Genomic DNA, 21,379 nt, shown 5'->3' with positions numbered 1-21,379 from the left:
TGTGCAAGCCAGGCAGCCTGAGTTTGATCCCCAGAGCCCACATAAAGATAGAAAGAAACTACTCCATAAAGCTGTCCTCTGCCATCTACTCATGCGTGGTGGTATTACTCATACCCCCCACATACACAATAATAATAACAACGATATTATTATATAGTATATTTATATAATGTTTATTATTATTATTTTATTATTATTAAGGGAAAGAAAAATAATTCATGGCTGTTTTCTTCTAGCCAAGAATTGAAACTTACTTATGTTGTTTTTTTAGACAGTTCTCACTTACTTAAGAAGCCAGGAAGGACAGATATTAAACATTCTTATCTTACCCCCAGAGCTTAATCTCTGTCTAAATTTTGTAACTCCCTCTTTCACCTAGCACTTTACTAGAGGATTTACCTCTCTGGCTTGTATGGCAGAGCCTGGTGCTATGACTCCTGTCTGCAAACAGGAGCATCAGTAGACCGTGAGAGGGCAGTGGGCTGGGTTCGCCCACAGGCTGGCCGAGTGGCTTGTCAGATATGAAACATATCCACTGGGAGAGGCTTCATGACTCACAAGCAAGGACATCCCTAGACTAAATTCTCCGAAGGAAAAAAAGGCCCCAGGAAAAGGAAATGACACCAAAAATACGTTTTTTGGGTATGACATATGGTTATTTTTGTTTGGAGCCTAGAAAAGTTGCAAGACCCTTGGAGAATTTCGTTTAATTCTCATGTTCTCATCTGAATTTCCATGTCTGCCTTGGGGTTTGGGGAGTGACCTTGCCCCTTTTCTGCTTTTTTTCCACGGCGGTTAATGAGTAACATGGACAGCTATGGGCCTCCCAAGTAGGAAGTGAGACGGCCAGGTTCTCTGCTTGTTAGATTTCCCTTCTCATGGCAGCAGAGCAGGAACCCCCTAAGTGAATGCAGCAGAGAGCTGCACAGACCCAAGGGGCCAATGCAGACGCCAGTCCCTCCCATGGCTGCAGAAATAAAATGTGCATTCCTGCTGCCGCTCAGAATAAGAGATGGTTGGGAAGAGGCAGGGGAGCAACCAGGCACGCAGGAAAGCAGGGGAAGCCATTGGAAGCCATTGCAAGTGGAGAGAAGCTGGAAGAGTTCCAGTTGTAGAGACCCCCTCAGCTTGTTCTCCCCCTTCCTTTCGTGATGGAAGAAGACGTCACCCCCCAACCCAGCCCATGCTGCTGGAGCGTCCCACTCCCACTAGAAGCCTCTGTGTGGTCTGAACTATGAGCCGTGCCGCATCTGAGAAGTCCTAAGCTTTCCCTGTCACTGGCTTTCTCTGTTAAAAATTGTCTTTTTTTTTTTTTCCCCTTCCCCTTCCCCGTTTTTTGCTTGCATTTTCTCTGGCAGGTCAATGAGGTAAGCGAGACCAAGTTTGATATCAGATACCAAGCTAACCCATCCATTGGTATGACTAACCTCATCCGCATCTGTCCCCACATCCAAGCATCCCGCTTTATTGCTGTGTAACCTCATCTCTCCACACGCACCCGCTGAGCCAGGCTCTGTCTTGCTGTTGGCATCCTATTCCGGAACAAAGAGTAGGCATGGAATGTGCCCCCCACACACACAGGCCTGGCCTGAGCTGTCAATGCCAAATAACTTCCCCACCCCCGAATGCACTGATCCCACAGAGCAGTTGGGTGCCTTTGCCATTGATGGGGGAAACGTGGTCCCGGTGAATTGCTCTTTTGCAAGCATGCCTCTGCCCGGGCCTCACCTCCACCTGGCTGACCGTCTTGTGTCTTCAGTTACGCAGCTCCTTCAAGCAAGCTTTTGGAAAGAAGAAATCCCCCAAGTCAGCATCCTCTCACTCAGACATCGAGGAGATGACGGATTCTTCGTTGCCCTCCTCACCAAAACTGCCACACAATGGATCCACAGGCTCTACCCCGCTGCTGAGGAACGCCCACTCAAACTCCCTGTAAGTCTGTCCAATAGACGATACCCTTGGCTCCCAAGAGCCCTCTCTTATGGCCGGGAGTCCTGTCGTGAAGCATGGCCCTGATCCCCCAGGCTTTGCTTCCATCGGGGTACGCTTGTTGTTCACCATCAGCCGCTGCCCGTCAGCAGGCTAAGTTCTCTTCGAATGTCTGCTCGCCTTATCCCATGCTGAGGGTGGAGCAAGACAAACAGCTGCAACGGCGCCTCCACCATTTTGATACGAGGGGGGATGCTTGGGTGAGCGTTGGCAGTTTTTAACCGAGGTTCTGGCTTCTCTGGGGTAAGGTATTTCGATCATTCATTTCTTCTTTGGTTAAAACCTGGTGGTGTTCATTTTCTCCAAGGATAGAACTCAAAAAGCAAAAGGGGGCTTGGGGTCTTCATCCCAAGAGCTGCCCCTTGGGGAGTTCAGGATAGGTAGCACTTGGAGCCTCTTTCTTTGGAGGCACAGCTGAGACACCTAGGAGCTGTTAGTTACACAGAGAACAGCCGTCTGCCCAGGCACTGTCCTCCCGCATGGTTCTCACTTTTATTTGAGTTCTCGTTCCAGTTGAGCGTAGGGAGGCAGTCCTGAGCCTTACCTAAGAGCACAGTGCTCTAGAGTCTAGAGCAGAAAGAGCTTGGGGTGACCAGGTATTGAAAATTGGATACCTACTCAGTATCTGAGTATCAGCTCAGAACCCGATCCAGTTGGCTTCCTGTAGCACTGAGAAAGCCTTCCCCTTGAGCATTTACAGTAGGCCTAGGGTCCCTGGTGAAGAACCAGATAAAAGCAGCCCAGAGAGAAAGAGTTGATATCAGCAGGATGGAGCAGTGAGGACCCACGGGCCTGACCAGAGCAGCCACCAAGAGAAGACCAGGGAGAGGATGAGATCTGTCATGCATAGCTCGGTTTCTCTGTTGGAGGTCTGTGTATCTCCCTCACACCATTCTTATGGGAGACAATTAGACCCTGTGCATTGAAGGGCTTCTGCCTTCCACCCTTCATCCCCAGGAGGCCACGCCTATGGAGCTGATCCTAAGTCTGCATAACCCAGCAGCCTCCTGAGGGCTGTGGCCTGACAGGTGCTTAGCACTGGCCTCAGGAAATACAGATGGGATGGCAAGCTGATTATATGGAAGACAGGATGGAGAAGACAGCACCTAAATTAACCTGCATCTTTGAATGCCCCTCAGTGACACAAAGGGTCTCCATGGAGATCTCTTCCTACTCTTTTGGAAGGAGTCCAGTGGGAAGGACCTGGGTTAGGAAGGAGGCAGCACTGACCAAGCCAGGCTGTAGTCTCTTGAATGGAAGAGAAGACGAACTTGAGAGTATAAGCCCCTCTCACATGGGATTCCCAAAATGTAAAGATGGCAGAGGTCTCCACCATCCGTCCCCAGGCATCCTGACTCAGCATTGCCTGATGAGAGAAGAAAGGAGTGCATTGTCTAAAATCAATTCCTGGACATGAACCTGGTATCCAGTAGTCAGTAAGAACAGGCCACTGAGTCCAACATTCTTTAGGGACTAAGGTCTCATATGCCTGATGCCTATCACAGGGTGACCATGCTTTGTGGCATAAATATATCCCTACATGGAACAATACAGTTTATTCCACTCCCAAGTTCTCCCCAACACACACACACACACACACACACACACACACACACACACACACACACACACACACACACACACACACCAGGAACCATACCTGGTTCTGTTACAATGGTGTCCCAGATTTTTATAATTCCTTGCTAGCTCGATCCCATCTACTGTGGGTGAGTAGACAGTAATCAGAGAAGCCTAGAAAATCCAGGCAGTTTGTTCCAAGGGTTAATTCTAAGAATGAATGTGGGATGCAGCCACTTTTCATGGGGTGGTCAGGGGAGGCCCCTCTTGAGTGGGGGCATTCCAGCAGAGTTTTGTAACAGAAAGAACCACTGGTTAGTTCTGGTCAGAAACACAAGCCGCTGTGACAAACCTGATTTTGAAGCCCAGAAGCTTTGCTTAACTTTCTCCTCCTGGTTCACCCAAAGCCTGGTCAGAACATTCTCAGCAGGTAGCCTGCCCTGACTAAGAACCTCTGCTCAGCGGTGCTCTGTCCAGCCTGGTCAGGAGACAGGCACGTGTGCAAGGTCCTATGGGAGGGTCTTGTGGGTCAGGCCTGCAGGATACACCCAGCTGTCCACTCCTACCACACTTTCACTGTCTGGAATCCAAAGCCCATACCACCTTGCTAGGGAACAAGCAAAAACGGAAATGGACATTGGTGATCACAGATCAAACACACTGAGCAGGCTGTCTTCCCAAGAAATCCATGGTATAAGAAGCTCGATGTGGAAATGGCCTGATAAGTCTGCAGGGGCGGGGGGAGGGCAGGTAGTCTGCTTGCTGTAAGATGTTCAAGGGACAGCATGGTGGGGTGAGGCCAGAGAGAGAAGTGAGGCTATAGCATGTAGAGCTCTGAAATGAGTATGGCCTCATCCGGTTGCATGGGGGATGGCAAAGTGCAGAGGAATCTTAGGCAGAAATGAGAGTTCTGTGGGAGGCAACACAGGGCATAGGAGTGAGGAGGGGGCGAATCACAGGCGTAGCCCCGTTTTCCGTGCTTCGACTGCTTTGTCCCGTGAACCCTTCAGTTATATTCCTCAAACCTTTGCTGCTCTCTCTCCTTCTGAGTATTTATTCCTCAGGTTTAAGGTGATCTTATCCTTGAGGCCCGCCATCTTCTTGCATAAAGTAACACCCACCACCACCCAACCCTTTCGGCTACTTTGTTACTTACCATTGTGCATATTCTCGGGTTTTAGTTCTTGTCTCTCCTCCTACCCAGCTCTGTGGTGGATACTCTGTTGATTTAGAGACACTTGGGTGTTTGTTGCTGTGGTGATGGGGGGGTGCCAGTAAGGTGGGATGTGGGTTAGTGTAGTTGTTACTTTTCTTATTGGTTTGAGAAGAAGCAACTTAAGGGAGGAAAGGTTTCTTTTGGTTTGTAGTTTTGTTTTGTTTTAATATGAGTACACTGTAGCTGTCTTCAGACACACCAGAAGAGGGCATCGGATCCCATTACAGATGGTTGTGAGCCACCATGTGATTGCTGAGAATTGAACTCCGGACCTCTGGAAGAGCAGTCAGTGCTCTTAACCACTGAGCCATCTCTCCAGCCCCTTGGTTTGTAGTTTTAAAAGGGTGCCATTCATCACAGTGGGGCCTACATGAAAGTGGGAGTGTGATGAGGTGGCTGGTCACATTGCATTGCGTCCACAGTTAGGAAGCAGAGTGGACAGGAAGTACGAGCTGAGCTGTAAAGCCTCAAGGCTCACCCACAGTGACTCACATCCTCCAGTGACGCTCTAACTCCTAAAAGTTTCACAGTTTTCCCAGACAGCCACCCCAGGTAGGAACAAAGTGTTCGGCACAAGTGGCTGGGGGTCAAGGGTAGCATCTTACATTCAGACCACAGCTGGTATCTATCTGAACGTCTGCTTGAGTCAAGTGACGTGTGAGATGTTCGTATGGATACGTCAGCCAGCCTGGAGCTCCGACATGGGCCCATCTGGGAAAAATGGGAACTCTGAGTTGAGTGGACTGGAGAGAAAGCAGAGAGCTGAGACTAGCTCTGATGTGCTGACATTCAAAATTTAGGAAGAAAAAGCACAGTGGCCAGTGGTGTGGGAGGAAACCCAGGAGCAGAGGGAAGAACTGCGTGAGAGAGGGAGTACAAACCCCAGCCACAGGCCGCTGGGTGGCCCATCAGAGAGGCAGGGAAGCTGCAGCATCAAAGGAGAGAGGAGCAAGACATCGTCTTCCAAACCACTGTCCCCATAGGGATGGGGCAGGGCCAGTTCTTCACTCCCCTGCCCTTTTCTTACATTCCACAGCCTCCGTGGACATTGGAAATATTTGTTTTGGGTCTCGTTTCCCAAAGGGTGGGCTGAGGGCAAATACTCATTTCCAACCTTGAAAGGTTTGTGAAAATGTACAAATGTAGGCTGGAGAAGGAGTTCAAAGATGAAGCCAAAGGCAGAGAAAGGGGTTAGGCTTGGAGAAATCCCTCCTCTGTGGGTGAAGGCAATGGCAGCTGTGGGGAGGCCGCATTTCCCACACTCCAGGCATTTAAAATTGGGTATGCCTCCAGCCCACTTCTGGAAAGACAGAGGGAGATGATAGAGTAATGTGCTAGGAGCTGAAAAAAAATATATGTCAGGTCACTTTAGTTCATGGTCTCTGACGTAGAGAGGCCTACTTTGGTTGGCTGCTGGGTATAATCCAGGAGCCTAGAGTTAAGCGACCCCCCCCCTTCCTCCAGACTTCATCCTGAATTGCCATGCTTGAATACTGTGACCTTGGGCACAATGGTGGCCCTGCGCCCATTCTCCCCACTTTAAAATTGGAATCATGGCAGTGTACAAGGTAATCGAAGAATCTGCTTCAGATACTTCAGAGAACACTTCCACATACCTACTGTGTGGGGGTGGGCGTGACCGAACACTCGGGATGAGGCTAGAACAGTGTAGTTCTAAAGGAACTCACTCAGTAAAGTCGCTCCTTCAGTTACTGGGCCACACTCCCGTCACTTCATCTAATGCCACTGGCTTCCTCCAAGTCCCATCTCTAGGCATCATTAAAGCAAAGGTTCGGGATTAAGTCTCAGAGGGGCTTTGGAAGTAGACAGATACCCTACTCCTTTAATGGAGTCCCTGAGAGGCAAAACTTTATGATGTACATAGTCAGGAAGAAGCTCTGAGAGAATGTTCTAGAGAAGAAGAGCAGGCCCCAGTGCAACACCTGGAGTGGAGTTCCCAGTAGAACAAGGGAACAGATCCAAAGCTTACGCCAAGGCGTGGAGCAGACCCCACATTCTCAGCAAGACCTGGATTCCAGCTTATCCCTTCAGCTAAAAGACAGCTCTGCAATTCAGCCCGAAAAGCTGTAGGCCACTCTGAGCACAGAGAGCTAGGGAAAGAGCCTTTAGATATTGAGTTCCGCAGATTCAGATTCAGAAGAGGGTAATAACATTCTGGGGTGTGTGTGTGTGTGTGTGTGTGTGTGTGTGTGCGCGCGCGCGTGCGCGAGTGCACGTGTGCATGCATGCATGCATGCACTTTCATTTAAGAGTATACTGACGTTGAGATGCTCCCTCCACAGTTAGTAATTTTTTTTAAAGATTAGTTCATTTTTATGTGCGTTGATGTTTTTCCTGCATGTCTATGAGTGCAAGGGCGTCAGATCCTCTGGAACTGGAGTTACAGACAGTTGCGAGCTGCCATGTGGGTGCTGGGAATTGAACCCAGGTCCTCTGCTGAGGCACTCAGTGCTCTTAACTGCTGAGCCATCTCTCCAGCCCCATTAGCAACTTTTTTTTAAAAGACAGAACCTTACTCTGTTCCCAAACAAGTGTAAACTTGTAATCCTCCTGCCTCTGCTACCTAGGATTCTAGCACGGACTTCCCACCCAACTGGAAAATCAGTAAGTTTGAAAAAGTAGGAAGTGGTTTTGTCACTTAGAAGGAGTTCACATTCGGGCCAGTTAAACAGCCTTGGAAAGTTACGTCCGTTCGAGTGTTGGGCTTTCCTTCCAGCCTTCGCCTCTCTCTGAACAGTTGTCTGAATGTCTTCAGCTTTAGCCGAGGTTGGGCCCTCAGCCTGTCTCATGTGTAGGGTTGGTTTGGCCTCTAAGCCAGCCCTGAGTTTTAGGGAGGGGCTGACATGGCTGCCATCTCCCAAGCCAAGCATACAGCCTCCCAGGCAGTCATCAGCTCCAGCTCTCAAACTTGGGAGCTTTGGTTTTCTGAGTTTGTTTCCTTCTCTCCCATCTTCAATCCAAGTCACGCCCAATCACCTAACATCCTTCAGAAATCACAGAACTATATTTTAGTAGAACTGACCCTTCCAAAGCCTATAACCGTGGCTTTTAAGGTCTTCCACCCATAGTGACTTGTACGAGTTCTATAAAACCCCCAGTGGCTGGGCAAGGAACCCTGATTCGCTTTGGAGTCAGTGTCACCTCATGGTCTTGGATCTTCCTCACCAAATCTGCTGTTGTCTTATTATAAGAATGTGTGTAGGAAGCAGACAGGGCCTGGAGGACTAACAGCAAATCTTTCTAGACACTTCAAAGAGTGAGATTTTAGAATATAAAAATAAGGTTCACTCTTGTCTACTCATTTAAGTCCTCTCTCTCCCTCTCTCTCTGTCTCTCTGTCTGTCTCTCTGTCTGTCTCTGTCTCTGTCTCTGTCTCTGTCTCTCTCTCTCTCTCTCTCTCTCTCTCTCTCTCTCTCTCACACACACACACACACACACACACACACACACACACACACACACACTTGGCCAGGGGTGGGATGGGGAGACAGCACCCTTTGCTCTTGACTCTTAGAGCCTGCTCTAGGATGTACATGCTCAACCCCAAAGGTAGACTGCTCTGGTCTACCTGTTCCTACTGACCTCTGTTAGCGCAATGCTGGAGAAAGATACAGCAGAGCCCTTCTGGTGACCACTGCTCTACACAGGTAGAGACACATAGTCCGTCTCTGTTCCTGGTTGGTCTGGACTGTTTGGTCCTGGTGATGAGGACGTGGTAGGGGCTGGAGGGAGAGCCAGTTGTTTATGACAGCGCTGAACACTGAGTGATGGTTGACCTCAGGCGGACACCTTTGTGGACCTCTGAGAGGGCCGAGTGAAGAAACTCGGATATTTTTGCCAGTAACGTCCTCTTCCCCCAGCATTTCCGAGTGTATGGACAGCGAAGCCGAGACCGTCATGCAGCTACGAAATGAGCTGAGAGACAAGGAGATGAAGCTGACAGACATCCGCCTGGAAGCGCTCAGCTCCGCTCACCAGTTGGACCAGCTCCGAGAGGCCATGAACAGGATGCAGGTGAGTGGATGTTGAACTTCAGAGTGGCAGCCTGGGGTGAGGGGTGTGCTGGCCATTGCTGCTGCCCTTGCTCTTCTCTTTAGAGAGTGAGTCTTCACATCAGACCTTGTGTGTCTTCACTTTGCCTCTTCCTTCAAAGGTGGTCCCCTACCCTGGCCTTTAAGCCTTCTGCTTTCCTTTTCTACCCTTTGCCTAGTCTGCCTTTCTAGCTCACTTTATGCACGCTGCTCATGGAGAGCTGTGATAACTGGCTTTGTGTCCCTACAGTCTGTTTCATCATGTTCCTTCCCCCTTGAGAATCCTCTGTCAGTCCAAACCAGACCCCTCCTCCAAGGGCCTCATCCCAAACCTTTCCACGGCCTGCAGCTCGAAGAGCCAATGGCTTCCTTTAAAGATGGCTCCAGGCTGGTTCTTACGAGCCGCACCTTCTGCTGTGGACTGAAGGCATTCCAGTCGTTTGTACCATGGTTTGGCATGCATTAGGTTCTTTATGGACAACTATAGAATAGAAGACTCCTATGGCGTGTGCTAACTGAGACCTCACTCATTTAGCAGCATCTCAATGAACATTCCTTGGAGCACCTGTCTGTGAGAGAGGCTCTGGGAAGGGAAACTCCGTAATTCCTGTGTTCCAGAATATGCCGTGTGCTTCTCAGAGTCACAAAGCAAACAGCTTAAGGCACCGAGAAACCGTGGAGCTGCGAAGCACAACCCCAAGCTCTCAAATGTCTTTGGTTGCAAGACTCTTTTTTTACCCTGGCCACTCGGGCAGCAAACCCCAAGCAGGGCAATTTCTGAATAACCAATCCGCCATGAAATGGGGGCCAGCCCTGTCAGAGTCCTGAATGACAGAGAAGAGGGGGCCAGGTTGCCGAGTCTCCCCAAGGGTGTGCCTGAGTTTGGCTGACCCAGCTACCTGGTACCGGGAACTTCCAGATTCTTCCTCCAGAAAAGGCCCGATCCGTTCATTACAACCGTCTAGTAAGTCAGTTTCTCCCGCATCCTTTACAGAGTGAAATCGAGAAGCTGAAAGCCGAGAATGACCGACTGAAGTCCGAGTCCCAAGGCAGTGGCTGCAGCCGGGCCCCCTCCCAGGTGTCCATCTCTGCTTCCCCAAGGCAGTCTTTAGGGCTCTCACAGCATAGCCTGAACCTCACAGAGTCTACGAGTCTAGGTGAGTGGCTGACAGGCTGGGGGAACCTGTCACGTCTAACCAGCCTGGGTAAGTGGCCTGTGGGACCAGGAGCAGGCCGTGCATACCAGCCTGACTGAGTGGCTCACAGGCTGGAGACAGGCTGAGTCTATAAAGTCTGGGTGAGTGACTCATGGGGTCGAGGGCAGAGGGAGGCCTGCAACTGGCACTCCAGTCCCCAGGATGACCAGGTCCACAGATCTGATGGTGAGGGGTAGCAGGCCTGTGTGTACTTTGGGTGTGCGTGTGTGTGTGTGCCTGGGTGTGCATCTCTTACCAACATGAGCCCGGCCATTAGAGTATTTCATGCTTTGCTCCAGCACCCCCAGATTCTTCAGATCATGAACTTGGGTTTCTCCTCACCCACCACGCTGAGTTCTGCTCAATCCATGTTAAAACGTTGATCTGCAGGCCCCATGGCTCGTGCACCTCTCCGTAGCAGGTCCTGCAGGGGCCGTGTCTCGGCCCTCAGCCTTCGGGCTGTTGGGGTAGACTCCAGGCTGGCACATCATCCCAGAATGCACCTTGGTTTCCTTTGTGAGCATTTCAAGGCTGACGCTTTTATTTATTTATTTTTTTTAACCCATGATGCTACTGTTGCTGTTGTTTGGTTGAGTCTCCCTTGCACTTCCATCCGGCAAGATGCATCGTCAGCCTGCTGGCTCCCCGGTCTTCCCGCCATTGGTTCTTGTGATTTCATTGTTCATCCTCTTCTCCCCCACCCCACCCCCCCGCCTCCCCCTGCACCCTGACACCTGGTTTGTCCTGCCGCTGTGCCCACAGGCGGCAGAGGTGTCGGGAAGCAGCTTTGCTGTCCCCACGTGCCTAAGGCTGTTGATGTTTTCCATTCGCAGACATGTTGCTGGATGACACTGGTGAATGCTCGGCTCGGAAGGAAGGAGGCAGGCATGTTAAGATAGTTGTCAGCTTTCAGGAGGCAATGAAGTGGAAGGAGGTTAGTCGGATCTCTCTCCCTGCTCGCCTGTCCTTTCCCCAGGTAGAAGTGGCCTAGCTTAGCAACTTGACTGGAGACCTAAGGCGATGGGAAAATGCTAACACCTTTCTTGATACCATAGTCTCCCTTCCTCACAGGGGACACATTGCAAGACCCAGGAGATGCTGAGTATACTGGAGCCAAAACATGCTGTGATATACTGCATGACTATGAGTGATAGAGCCTAATGTATAAATTAGATACTGTAAGAGGTTAACAGGAGGAGCTTGGGGACATAGCATGTTTACTGGCATGTACAGAGCCCTGGGTTCCATACATAGATAGCATCACAGTTTTTCAAAAAAAAAAAAAAAAAAAAAAACACAGAAAGAAAAGGAATGTAAAGATAAAGTAGAATAGTTAGGACTGTTTTGAAAACACAGAACTTCTGAACACCCACAATCCTTGTGTTCCCTCCTGTGCCCACACTCCTTGACTGTCCTTTGACATAAAGCGAGCAAAGAGTACGTCATTTCTTTGTTCAAAAGACTGAGAAAACTTGCTAAAAGCAGCTTCCTATAGTACGCTCCTGTGTTTTCAGCACTAGTAAACACTCATGCTCTCCAACATGGCTTTTCTGGATTTACTGTTTTTCTGAAGCATGTCCCAGGCAGCTTTGAACATTTTATTGGTAAGGCAGAGGAGGAAGCTGACTAGACTTAGCCAACCTGGGACCCATTTCTGGCTCCTCAGAGGCTACAGATACAGTATTCACCATGCTAGGAGACAGGAGACCCTCAGCCAAGTCTAGGGAGCACATGGGGTCTCAGCGTGGGGTGGGTAGGGATATCCTGAGTCACCCATGCCAGAAGAGGATGCCTCTGGTATGAGTTCTGTTCCAACATATATCTGCCCAGAGACTGCTCCTATATAGAGGCGAAGGGCTGTAAGGTGAGCTATATTTTAGTGGGTAAGTCCTGTTTGGTGCCCTGGATGACCTTAGCCATAAAAATGAGAAAAGACCACATGAAGAATTTCATAGTATTTCTAGCTAGCCATGTTGTTATAGTTTCAGACAGTTGGGGAACCAAACACCCATCAAAACAAAGTGTCTGCAACCAGACCGTTCTCTGCCAGTTTTGTTACTGTGTGGCTGACTTGCATAGGGTGTTTTAGAGCTGGCTGGCTGGAAAGGAACCTTAAGAACCCAGCTAACAGGGGCTGGAGAGATGACTCTGGTTAAGAGCGCTCACTGCTCTTCCAGAGGTCCTGAGTTCAAATCCCAGCAACAACATGGTGGCTCACAACCATCTGTAATGGGATCTGATGCCCTCTTCTGGTGTGTCTGAAGAGAGTTACAGTGTACTTATATATAATAAATAAATCTTTAAAAAAAAACAAAAAAAACCAACTAACAGAGGCCCAGCCTATCAAGTTAGAATTCATTCTCCCAGCATTCTTCTGTGCAGGCAGATAACACCCCTCCATATTACCGATTCTCCTTTTCATTGCTCTCAGGGTCATAGTTGACATTCTTACAGGATGGTAAGCCATTTCCTCTAGTTGCTGTTCAGGGCCTCGTATCCAAGAGGTCACTGACCACAGTGTTATCCCCACCGTGCACTAAGAAACCCAAGACCACAAGGCACATAGCGGTGTCAGACCTTGTCATTGCTGGATTGGCATTCTTGCCCTCTGCTGACTTAGAACGGCCACATGCCTGAGCCCAACACCCAAACCCACCCCTGCCCTAGCTACGTCCTCACAGGCATGCAGGATATTAAAAAAACAAGCAGAATGGAATGTTTTCTCGGCATCCTTTCCATTAACGTGATCGGTTAGCCCCTCCCGTGGGGGCAGAAGAACAAGGAATGGGAAATAAGAGTTGTTGGCGGCCTTCCCAGGCTTTTACTAATTTTCTGAATTGAGCTTGTCTTAAGTTTTAATGGAAGGAAAGTAATAAATATTATTTTTAGGTAGAAGAAGCCAGGCTCACCCCCTTTAATCTCGCAGCACTTGGGAGGCAGAGGCAGGAGGTTCTCAAAAAAAGAAAGAAGGAAAGGAAAAGAACAGAGACATTCTCTCTGAAGTTCTAACCGCATGACAGACTTCATTAAATACCACACGAGGCAGTTGACCCTAGAGGTGTGAACACTGAGAAGGCATCCTTGTCTGGGTCCGTCCAGAGTAGCTCTGAGACAGGCAGTTGAATCATGAAAGCTTCCTGGAAAAGGTGAGTAGTTCTTGAGCAAGGTTTGAAACCGGGGCTCTGGCAGACAGAAGCTGGGGGAAGTTGCTGTCAAGGATTTGGAGTCCACGCCCTCTGCTAGGCCTGCACCTAGCTTGATGGTTTCAGGTACCAGAGAGGCCATCTAAGTCTCCCGCACCCTTTGCAGTTTTACCAGAGCAGGGACAAGGCTTAAGGCTATGGTGTGCCAGCTGAGTCATGCCTGGCATGGAAAGGAATGGGGTTTGTTCTCTGGAAGCACTGGAATGCCTAGGCCTCTGCCCAACCTGGCCAGACTACAGCCAGCTCTTTCTCACCTGCCCGTGTCTCCTCACCCCTAGGACTCCAGACCGCACCTCTTCCTCATTGGCTGCATTGGAGTTAGTGGCAAAACAAAGTGGGACGTGCTCGATGGGGTGGTTAGACGGCTGTTCAAAGTAAGTGTCTCAAGAAGCAAACCACAGCATTGGGCGTGGGGAGGGAGGAGAGCTTTGTGTCCAGAACCCGGCTATTTTCCTGCCCTCCTCACTCCTCCCCATCCATACATTGCCAGGACTTGTCTCCTGATCCTCCAGGGCATGGGAGGATGGTGGCGTGTTCAGATGGCTGACTGGCCATTCTCTGTTGTCCGCCCTTGGCAATGTCTAGCCAGCTAGTAAACATTTGTTCACAATGGCATCCCTATGGTTATGTCCTCTTCAGTAAGATTAGAGTCTCTGACCTGAGGCTAAAGCCCAGGCAGTACAGTTTTGCCCTTTGGACTGCACATACATGCCCAGCACCCCATTACAGCACCCCATACCAGCCCTGCAGTCTCAGACAGTAACGTCCTACCAGTCAAGAATGCTGCCGTGGTCACGCCCCTGGATTGGGTGTTTGCCATATTGTCTCTCCTGCACACACACACACACACACACACACACACACACACACACACAAGAACGCACGCACACTGTGTATGCATGTGCACATGTACACCTACAAGCAACTTAAGGAAAGAAGGGTTTCGTTTTGGTTTGCCGTTTAAGAGAAGGCACGGAAGCCGGAATGCCAGGTCACCCTGCACCCATAGTCAGAAGCAGAGATAACTGACGGTACTCGGCTTGCTTCGTCTTTTTCATTCAGTCCAAAACCCCCAACCCGTAGGATAGTCCTATGCACGTTTAGGGTAGGTCTTATCAGACTAATTAGCCTCATCCAGAAACTGCCCTGGACATGACCAGTGGCTGTCTCCAGGTGACTAGCCATCACAGTCAACACCAAAGGGACACGTTGCAAATGAAACCTTTGAATACTTTGAAGTTACACAGCTGTTTTGCTCTCTGGCTTTGCTGGGCCAACATGGGGAAAAGTTTTACATCCCTTACTTTTTTATGAATTTCTTTGTGCCGTTCACAGACCCCGATGCCTTTAAAATTACAGCCAAATTTAAGAAAAGCTGCCCTATGCTTGGTTCACCCAGACTAAATGTTCATGGTCTTGTTTTGGGGGCGGGGGAGTTGTTTCCCCTACTCCTAAGCAAATAAATCTGTGCCTTAAGAGGCCCGGGATCCAAGGGTGTTGTTTCCAGAGTATTCCATGGCTTTAATTTCAGTCCAGGCGCCATCTGACAAAAAGAGGGCACCTCTCAATCACCCCCGTGAGAATGGGAGTCCCCAGCAGGTTTTAGCCGGCTCTCTGATAGGGCCCGTGTTTTAATTTCTCCAGGAATACATCATTCATGTGGATCCAGTGAGCCAGCTGGGGCTGAATTCAGACAGTGTTCTCGGCTACAGCATTGGCGAGATCAAGCGCAGCAACACCTCGGAGACCCCCGAGCTCCTCCCCTGTGGCTATCTCGTGGGAGAGAACACCACCATCTTGGTGACCGTCAAAGGTAAGTGGGTGGCAGCTGAGAAGTGGTGGAGGCCCACGTCTTTAATCCCAGCACTCGGGAGGCAGAGGCAGGCAGAGCCAGGCAATCTCCCGGTTCAAAGCCAGCCTGGTCTGCAGAGCAAGTTCTAGGACAGCCAGGGCTACACAGAGAGACCCTGTCTGAAAACAAACAAACAAAAACAAAAAGAAACCCAAAAACGAAAAAAGTAAGTGGCTACTTGCAAAAGCTGGGACTTCCAGTGGCCAAAGTAGGTCTTTGTAGGTTTGCTCTGGGCGTGTGGGCTGTATTTGTTTGTTTGTTTGTTTGTTTGTTTTTTCTCCCCTCTCTTTTACCTCAACCACTCCAACTTAAGCAAGTTACACCATCAAGAAACAAATCACTTCAGTTTATTGCTGAAATTAGACATCAAAAGATCCCATTAGCCTTATGACTGAGATGATGAGAGACTAATAACTCCTTAATAACCCCGCTAAAATGGCACTTTGCCAAAGCTATGAAGGCTTCTTACCAGACAGCCTTGGGCCCGAGCCCATTCTACAGATGGAGAAACTGTGATTTACTGGAGGCTACAAGAAGGTTGCTGCAAACAACTTCAGTATCCCTCTTGCCCAGATGCCTGGCTCCAGGAGCCTCTGAAGCCTTGGCTCCTGGAAGTGTTGGGCTCCAGGACACTATGGCCCCAGCCTTCCAGTTCTCCCGTCCCTTTATATCCCTGGCCATCTCATAATGCAAAATGCTTTCAGTATGATTTAAAACAACAACAACAACAAAACCCATAGTTCTAAGACTGTTTAAAAATCCAAAGCTTGAGTCTCATCTGAGATCCAAGGCAAACTGTGAACTACTATAAAGAAAAGTAAAAGCAGGTTATATACACTTTAAATATGTAATGGCCCAGGATTAGCATTCTCGTTGTGGGGTGGAGGTATGGGGTTAAAGCAAGGAACGTTGGACCAAGAAGACTGAAACTTAGCCAGTTAAAGATCTAATGGTACACATCAAGTATCTTAGACTCGTGGCAGAATCATCTGAGTTCTGCAGGGCCTAGGTAACCCTGTCCCTCCACCTTTTCTGCCCTGGCATGCAGTCTCTCTCTTCAGTCAGCTCCACTCCGTACCCAAAGCTTTCCTCAGTCTCATGGTCCTGGTCTCTCCAACATCCTTGGGTCCCTGTTGCGGTGTAAGCTCCCGCCTCATAGCTTCCTGCAGTGGCTTCTCAGGGATTCTCCTTGCCAAGATTCCGACCCTGCCATACATTGCCTCATCAACTCTGTAGAGCCACAAAATCAAGCTCCACGACCCCCTCAATCTGACATCTTGCATGCCTGCAAAACCAGTACAAAGCAGACGAAACCAGCCTGGGGTGGACCCTTTCCCTTTGAATTGCAGTTAGAGTGGGTCCTTGGTGTCTGACTCTGTAGTTAATCTCCCAGACAGTTGTTTGTGAGCAGGGAAGCGCCCTCTACAGTTCCTTTCCTATCATGTTTTAAGACTAACACTTCCAGGAGCCAAGGCTTCAGAGGCTCCTGGTGCCTGGGTAAAAAGGATACCCAAGTCCTTCCCCCAGCAAACCACATTTTCCTATCCTCCTGCCCCCCACTCCACCCTCCATTGTTTTTCACTATAGACCCAGATAACAGTGGTGAGCAGTCCCAGGCCACAACCGGAGTGCTCTCCTGCCTTGAAATCCCCTCCACCAAACACATTAATCCATGCCTTAGTTAAGGTTTTATCCATGTGAAGAGACACCATGACCACAACAACTCTTATAAAGGAAAACATTTGATTGGGGCTGGCTTGCAGTTCAGTCTGTTATCATCATGGTGGGAACGTGGCAGCATCAGGGCAGGCTTGGTGCGAGAGAGGTAGCTGAGGGTCCTACACCTAGATCAGCAGGTGGCAGGAAGAGCAAATGGCAGTGAACCTTCCTTGAGCTGCTGAAACCTCAGAGCCTGCTCCCGTGACACACTTCCTCCAACGAGGCCACATCTCCTACTAGGACCACTCCCTAAGGACCTATGGGAGCCGTTTCTATTCAAATGGCCACAGCCCATCTTTTCTCCTCCCTCCTCATAGCCCTGGTCTCTACCTACACAGCCCTGGTTTTCTTGGAACTCACTGAAGACCATGCTGGCCTGGAACTCACAGAGACGTGCCTGATTCCTCCTCCCGAGTGCTAGGATTAAAGTCGTCGGACACCATGTCCTGCTGTCCTTCACTTTTCAATTCAGTTTTCCAGGATAAGGGCAGAAGGCAGCCAGGGTCCCTGCCAGAATGCAGCAAGAATGAACTTGCCCCGTTCCCAATGGAGTCACGCCGCCCCCCACCACCAGGCACCCTGAGGCACACTTTCACTGTTCAGATTTCTCCACACATTCTGGTTTTTCCAAATTCCCGCCGGAATGGCTCACTAATCTCTGCTCGAGGCTTCCTTGGCCTTTTCTGCCCTGAAGTCCCCAGCATTTCCAAACTCCTTCTGTAAACCCTGTCAAGACGCCTGAGCTCCGATAGTGAGGTTCTCACACCCATGGCCCTTCTTAGTACCAGGTTTCTTTCTGAAAGAGTTACACTTGCCAGAGATGACAAAAGGAAGGAAGAGTTCATCCTGACTGTGGTCTGAAGGGATATAGTCCACAGTAGTGGGGAAGTCACATTCCGTAGCCCACTGGCAGATTAAAGGGTGGGTGGGATCTGACAGAAAGAATCCTGCCGTAGAGGCTGGAGAGATGGCTCAGCAGTTAAGAGCACTGACTGCTCTTCCAGAGATCCTGAGTTCAAATCCCAGCAACCACATGGTGTCTCACAACCATCTGTAATGGGATCTGATGCCCTCTTCTGGTGTGTCCGAAGGCAGCAACAGTGTACTCATAGATAATAAATAAATAAATCTTAAAAAGAAAAAAACAAAAAAACAAAAAAGAATCCTGCCATAGGGGAAGCAGGATGAGGTGCTAGGCGTACAGAAATAAAAACAGGAACTCCCAAGGAAGGGAACCATTTACAACCGGGACTCAAAGTACATGGCATCATGGGGTCCACACAGTGTCACCTCCATGTTTCCCAGTGAACACTACAAACAGCAAGGGGTAAAGCTGTGTGCGTGGAATGAGTGACAAGATGGCTCACCCCTGGAGAAGAGTGGCACTCCACAGAGCCTGGCCTGCGGCTGCCGTCAGCTTCAGCATTCACCAGGATCAGGGGTTTTAAATCTTACAGACGATGAACACTAAATCCAAATCCCCATCGGGTTTTGACCAAAGGGTCCCATTGGGTTTTGACGAAAGGGAGTAGCAATGGTTACCAATGAGACCAGGACAAGGCCAGGTTGCATAATCTTTTTATCTTATTGTAGTAGTAGTAGTAGTGTGTGTGTGTGTGTGTGATGTGATGTGAGTTGGGGATATGCACGTTCACACAGAGTGCCCGTGGAAGTCAGAGGACAACTCCTGGGAACTGGTTGTATTCCTTTTGTCTTCCCACCATGTGAGTCCCAGGGATTGGACTGAGGAGTCTCAGGCTTGGTGGCCAATGTAGAGCCATTTTGCTGGCCCACAAGTTTGCATATTCTGAAGCGAACCCTCCGAAAATCTCAGTGCAAAACACCAAAACAAGCTACGTACCTGCCAAGTGCCCTACTGGTTGTCCTCCTGTGGTCCTTCTTGTGGAGGCCCCTGTTATTAAATTTAGACAAGAGTCCCTCCACTGTATACCTGGTGAGGCATGTGGTCTTTGTCATGGTCCTTTGGGAGTAGTCATTGCTCCTAGGGGTTGCCTTGGTGGTTAGGGAAGGGCTAGAAACAAACCCATAAGTGCTTTAGAGGTGTCTTTGCCCTGAGTGGAAAGAACGTGCTGTTGGATGACAGAGGAACACCTCCTGGTTTAACCACTTACACAGAGTGGCTTTTTCGAAGGGAGTTTTTGAGTGGAATTACTGTCTACTTTGATTTTTAAGACAGCATCTCTTATTGGCTTGGGATTTGCCAACTAGGTTAGGCTAGGCTGATCAGCGAGCCCAGGAATCCTGTCTCCACCGCCGTAGTGCTAGTATGACTAAGTGCATGTTGCTTTGACCCCTTATTTTTATGTGGGATCTGGGGCTTGAACTTGGGTCCCCATGCCTTCAAGGCAAGCCCCTTTACTGACTAAGCATGACTCTGAGAGCCATCCTTTTAACACCAACAAGTGGCTAATGAGGTTGTCCCAGATACGAAAGGAGAAGAGAGACGCTTCCATTTGTAGTTGGTGCAGGTCAAAGGCCTCAGCGTGTAGCATCTCAGTCTAGGCCGGCCAGTCCGTATTCTCATTCTAGCATTCCTGCCGTGCCTTCCAGGCACACCTATGTGTGGGCAGCTTGGTGCCTGACAGGAAAGAGAAAAAAGAAGCAGCCTAGGTTCGTGGCAGACATGGGTGGGCAAGACTCAGGCATCAACTGAGGTAGACACCACAAGGCTAGTAAATGCTAACAGGCAGACAGAGTCCAGAGTTCAGAGAGCCCAAAGCAGGAGTTGCTGGTGACCAGGAGGGTGGCTGCCTACAGCAGCAGTGTTGAGCTCTCAGCCTCCATCGTGCATGCATGGGCTGGAGTCTTAGGCCTACCAAGAAGAGGGATTTCAGAGCTAGCCTTCTCTCCTAACTTCAAGCCCTCCCCATCTCTCTCAAACAGGGCTCACGGAAAATAGCCTAGACTCTCTGGTGTTCGAGTCCCTGATCCCCAAGCCCATCCTGCAGCGCTACGTTTCCCTGCTGACAGAGCACCGGCGGATCATCCTCTCGGGCCCCAGCGGCACTGGCAAAACCTACCTGGCCAACCGGCTCTCCGAGTACGTGGTACTCCGGGAAGGACGGGAGTTGACAGATGGCGTCATTGCGACCTTTAATGTGGACCACAAGTCCAGCAAGGTGAGGAGGTCACCCAGAGCCTGATGCACACTGGGCTCTCTGAATACTGTTGTCACTGTGAGCATCTCAAGGTCTCCGTTCTAGAAAACCAGGCAAGGGGCTCAGCCTGGGAGATTGCAGAAGTGAGCAATTTGAGTCAGATCCTCCCAGGCAGGACCGTCTGGGGCGAGTCAAACCTGTCCACTCACAGAGTGACTCCTTCAGATATGTCAAGTTCACCAAGAGGGTAGCCTGTGCTCACTGGACTTTTTTTTTTTCCCCAAATAAAACCTTTTATGAGACAACAGTATCACCAATAACAACAATCACGGCTGGCTGGCATTGATGACGCCTATCCCATGAGCAGCAAATTGTCCTCACAGGGCTCTTCAAACCAAGTTGTCTTTGTCTCCAGCTTGAAGGACATTTGTCCCATAACACAGCTCAGACCAACTAAGTGTTGGTAGTGGGACTCTGGTTGAAGTCTCAGAGGCCTGTGAGTAGCCAGCTCCATCACTCCACGTAGTGAACAGTGGAGACATAGAGTCTGACCTGGTCCTGGCTGGGGGCCTGTGAAGGGTTGTTGCAATGTCCTTCGTTTGCTCGTTCATTTGTTCATCTGTCCATCCATCCATCCGTCCATCCATCCTCCACAATACAGTGGGAGCCTGTGCTTTCTAGCTTTGTTGACACAGCACACCCGGAGCATCAAAGGCGAATTGGAAAAGGCCCCTCTGCCTTAGGACTCATCTCACACACCTGAGATTAGATCTCATGCCCATTACTTATATCCATGGTCATCGGCCCTCCTTACTGGTTCCCCGAGTGCTTTTGATGTAGGGAGGGGTGAGAAAAGCTCTTGTCTCTCTGTCAGCAGCTTAGAAGTGGGTGAGTGAAGGAGGGCCATGTGGTGAGTGGCTGGCAAATTGTGCCCAAGCTGATCCCATTTCCCTGCATGGGCAGAGCGTCCATGTAGAGCACGGCTAGCCGTGCACTGCAGGGCTGGGTAACAGGGATAAGAGTTCTAAATGGGAAGGAACCAGGAGATCTGCCCTGGTGATCAGTGGCTGAAAGAATGAGGAAAACCTGGACCATTTTCATGAGCCAGCTGCATTTTGACTCTGAAGGGGAGCCTAGAGAGGCATGCACATGTAAGACGCGGAGGAACCATTGCCCACCAAGTAGCTGGGTGGTTCTCACAGGCATCAGAGTCTGACCCAGCCTGTTGCTTACCCCTGGTGTAGTCTCAGGCTGGTGACCCAGCTTTATGCCTTATTCTGTAAAAAGGAGCTAATCACTGTCCATCCATCACAGAGTTACCACACCGCCTAAGTCCCCATGTGTATCCTAAGTGATGTCGTCAGACTCCCCTCAGGAGGCTCTGGAAAGCCGTCTTCTCTGCTGCACCATTCTTTGTGTCTTTTCCTGGTGTGTAGCCTTGACCCAGGCACACAC

General features: G+C 49.8%; 1 protein-coding gene across 3 annotated transcripts in view; it reads left to right on the top strand.

The window, feature by feature from the left end:
* The window catches only part of Nav2 (neuron navigator 2), a 368,060-nt gene that overhangs the window by 332,182 nt on the left and 14,499 nt on the right, over positions 1-21,379 (top strand). For 2 of the 3 annotated variants that reach the window (XM_032893545.1, XM_032893544.1), the window contains 8 exons: positions 1,359-1,367; positions 1,760-1,932; positions 8,665-8,818; positions 9,830-9,992; positions 10,865-10,965; positions 13,513-13,608; positions 14,879-15,047; positions 19,710-19,945. In XM_032893545.1, coding sequence (XP_032749436.1) covers positions 1,359-1,367; positions 1,760-1,932; positions 8,665-8,818; positions 9,830-9,992; positions 10,865-10,965; positions 13,513-13,608; positions 14,879-15,047; positions 19,710-19,945 — 1,101 coding nt within the window. The remainder of the gene's footprint in view (positions 1-1,358; positions 1,368-1,759; positions 1,933-8,664; positions 8,819-9,829; positions 9,993-10,864; positions 10,966-13,512; positions 13,609-14,878; positions 15,048-19,709; positions 19,946-21,379) is intronic. The other variant, XM_032893546.1, reaches the window with a different exon arrangement.

This window comes from Rattus rattus, chromosome 2 (assembly GCF_011064425.1).
Source record: "Rattus rattus isolate New Zealand chromosome 2, Rrattus_CSIRO_v1, whole genome shotgun sequence".
NCBI lineage: Eukaryota > Metazoa > Chordata > Mammalia > Rodentia > Muridae > Rattus > Rattus rattus.
This window is presented reverse-complemented; position numbering and strand designations above follow the sequence as displayed.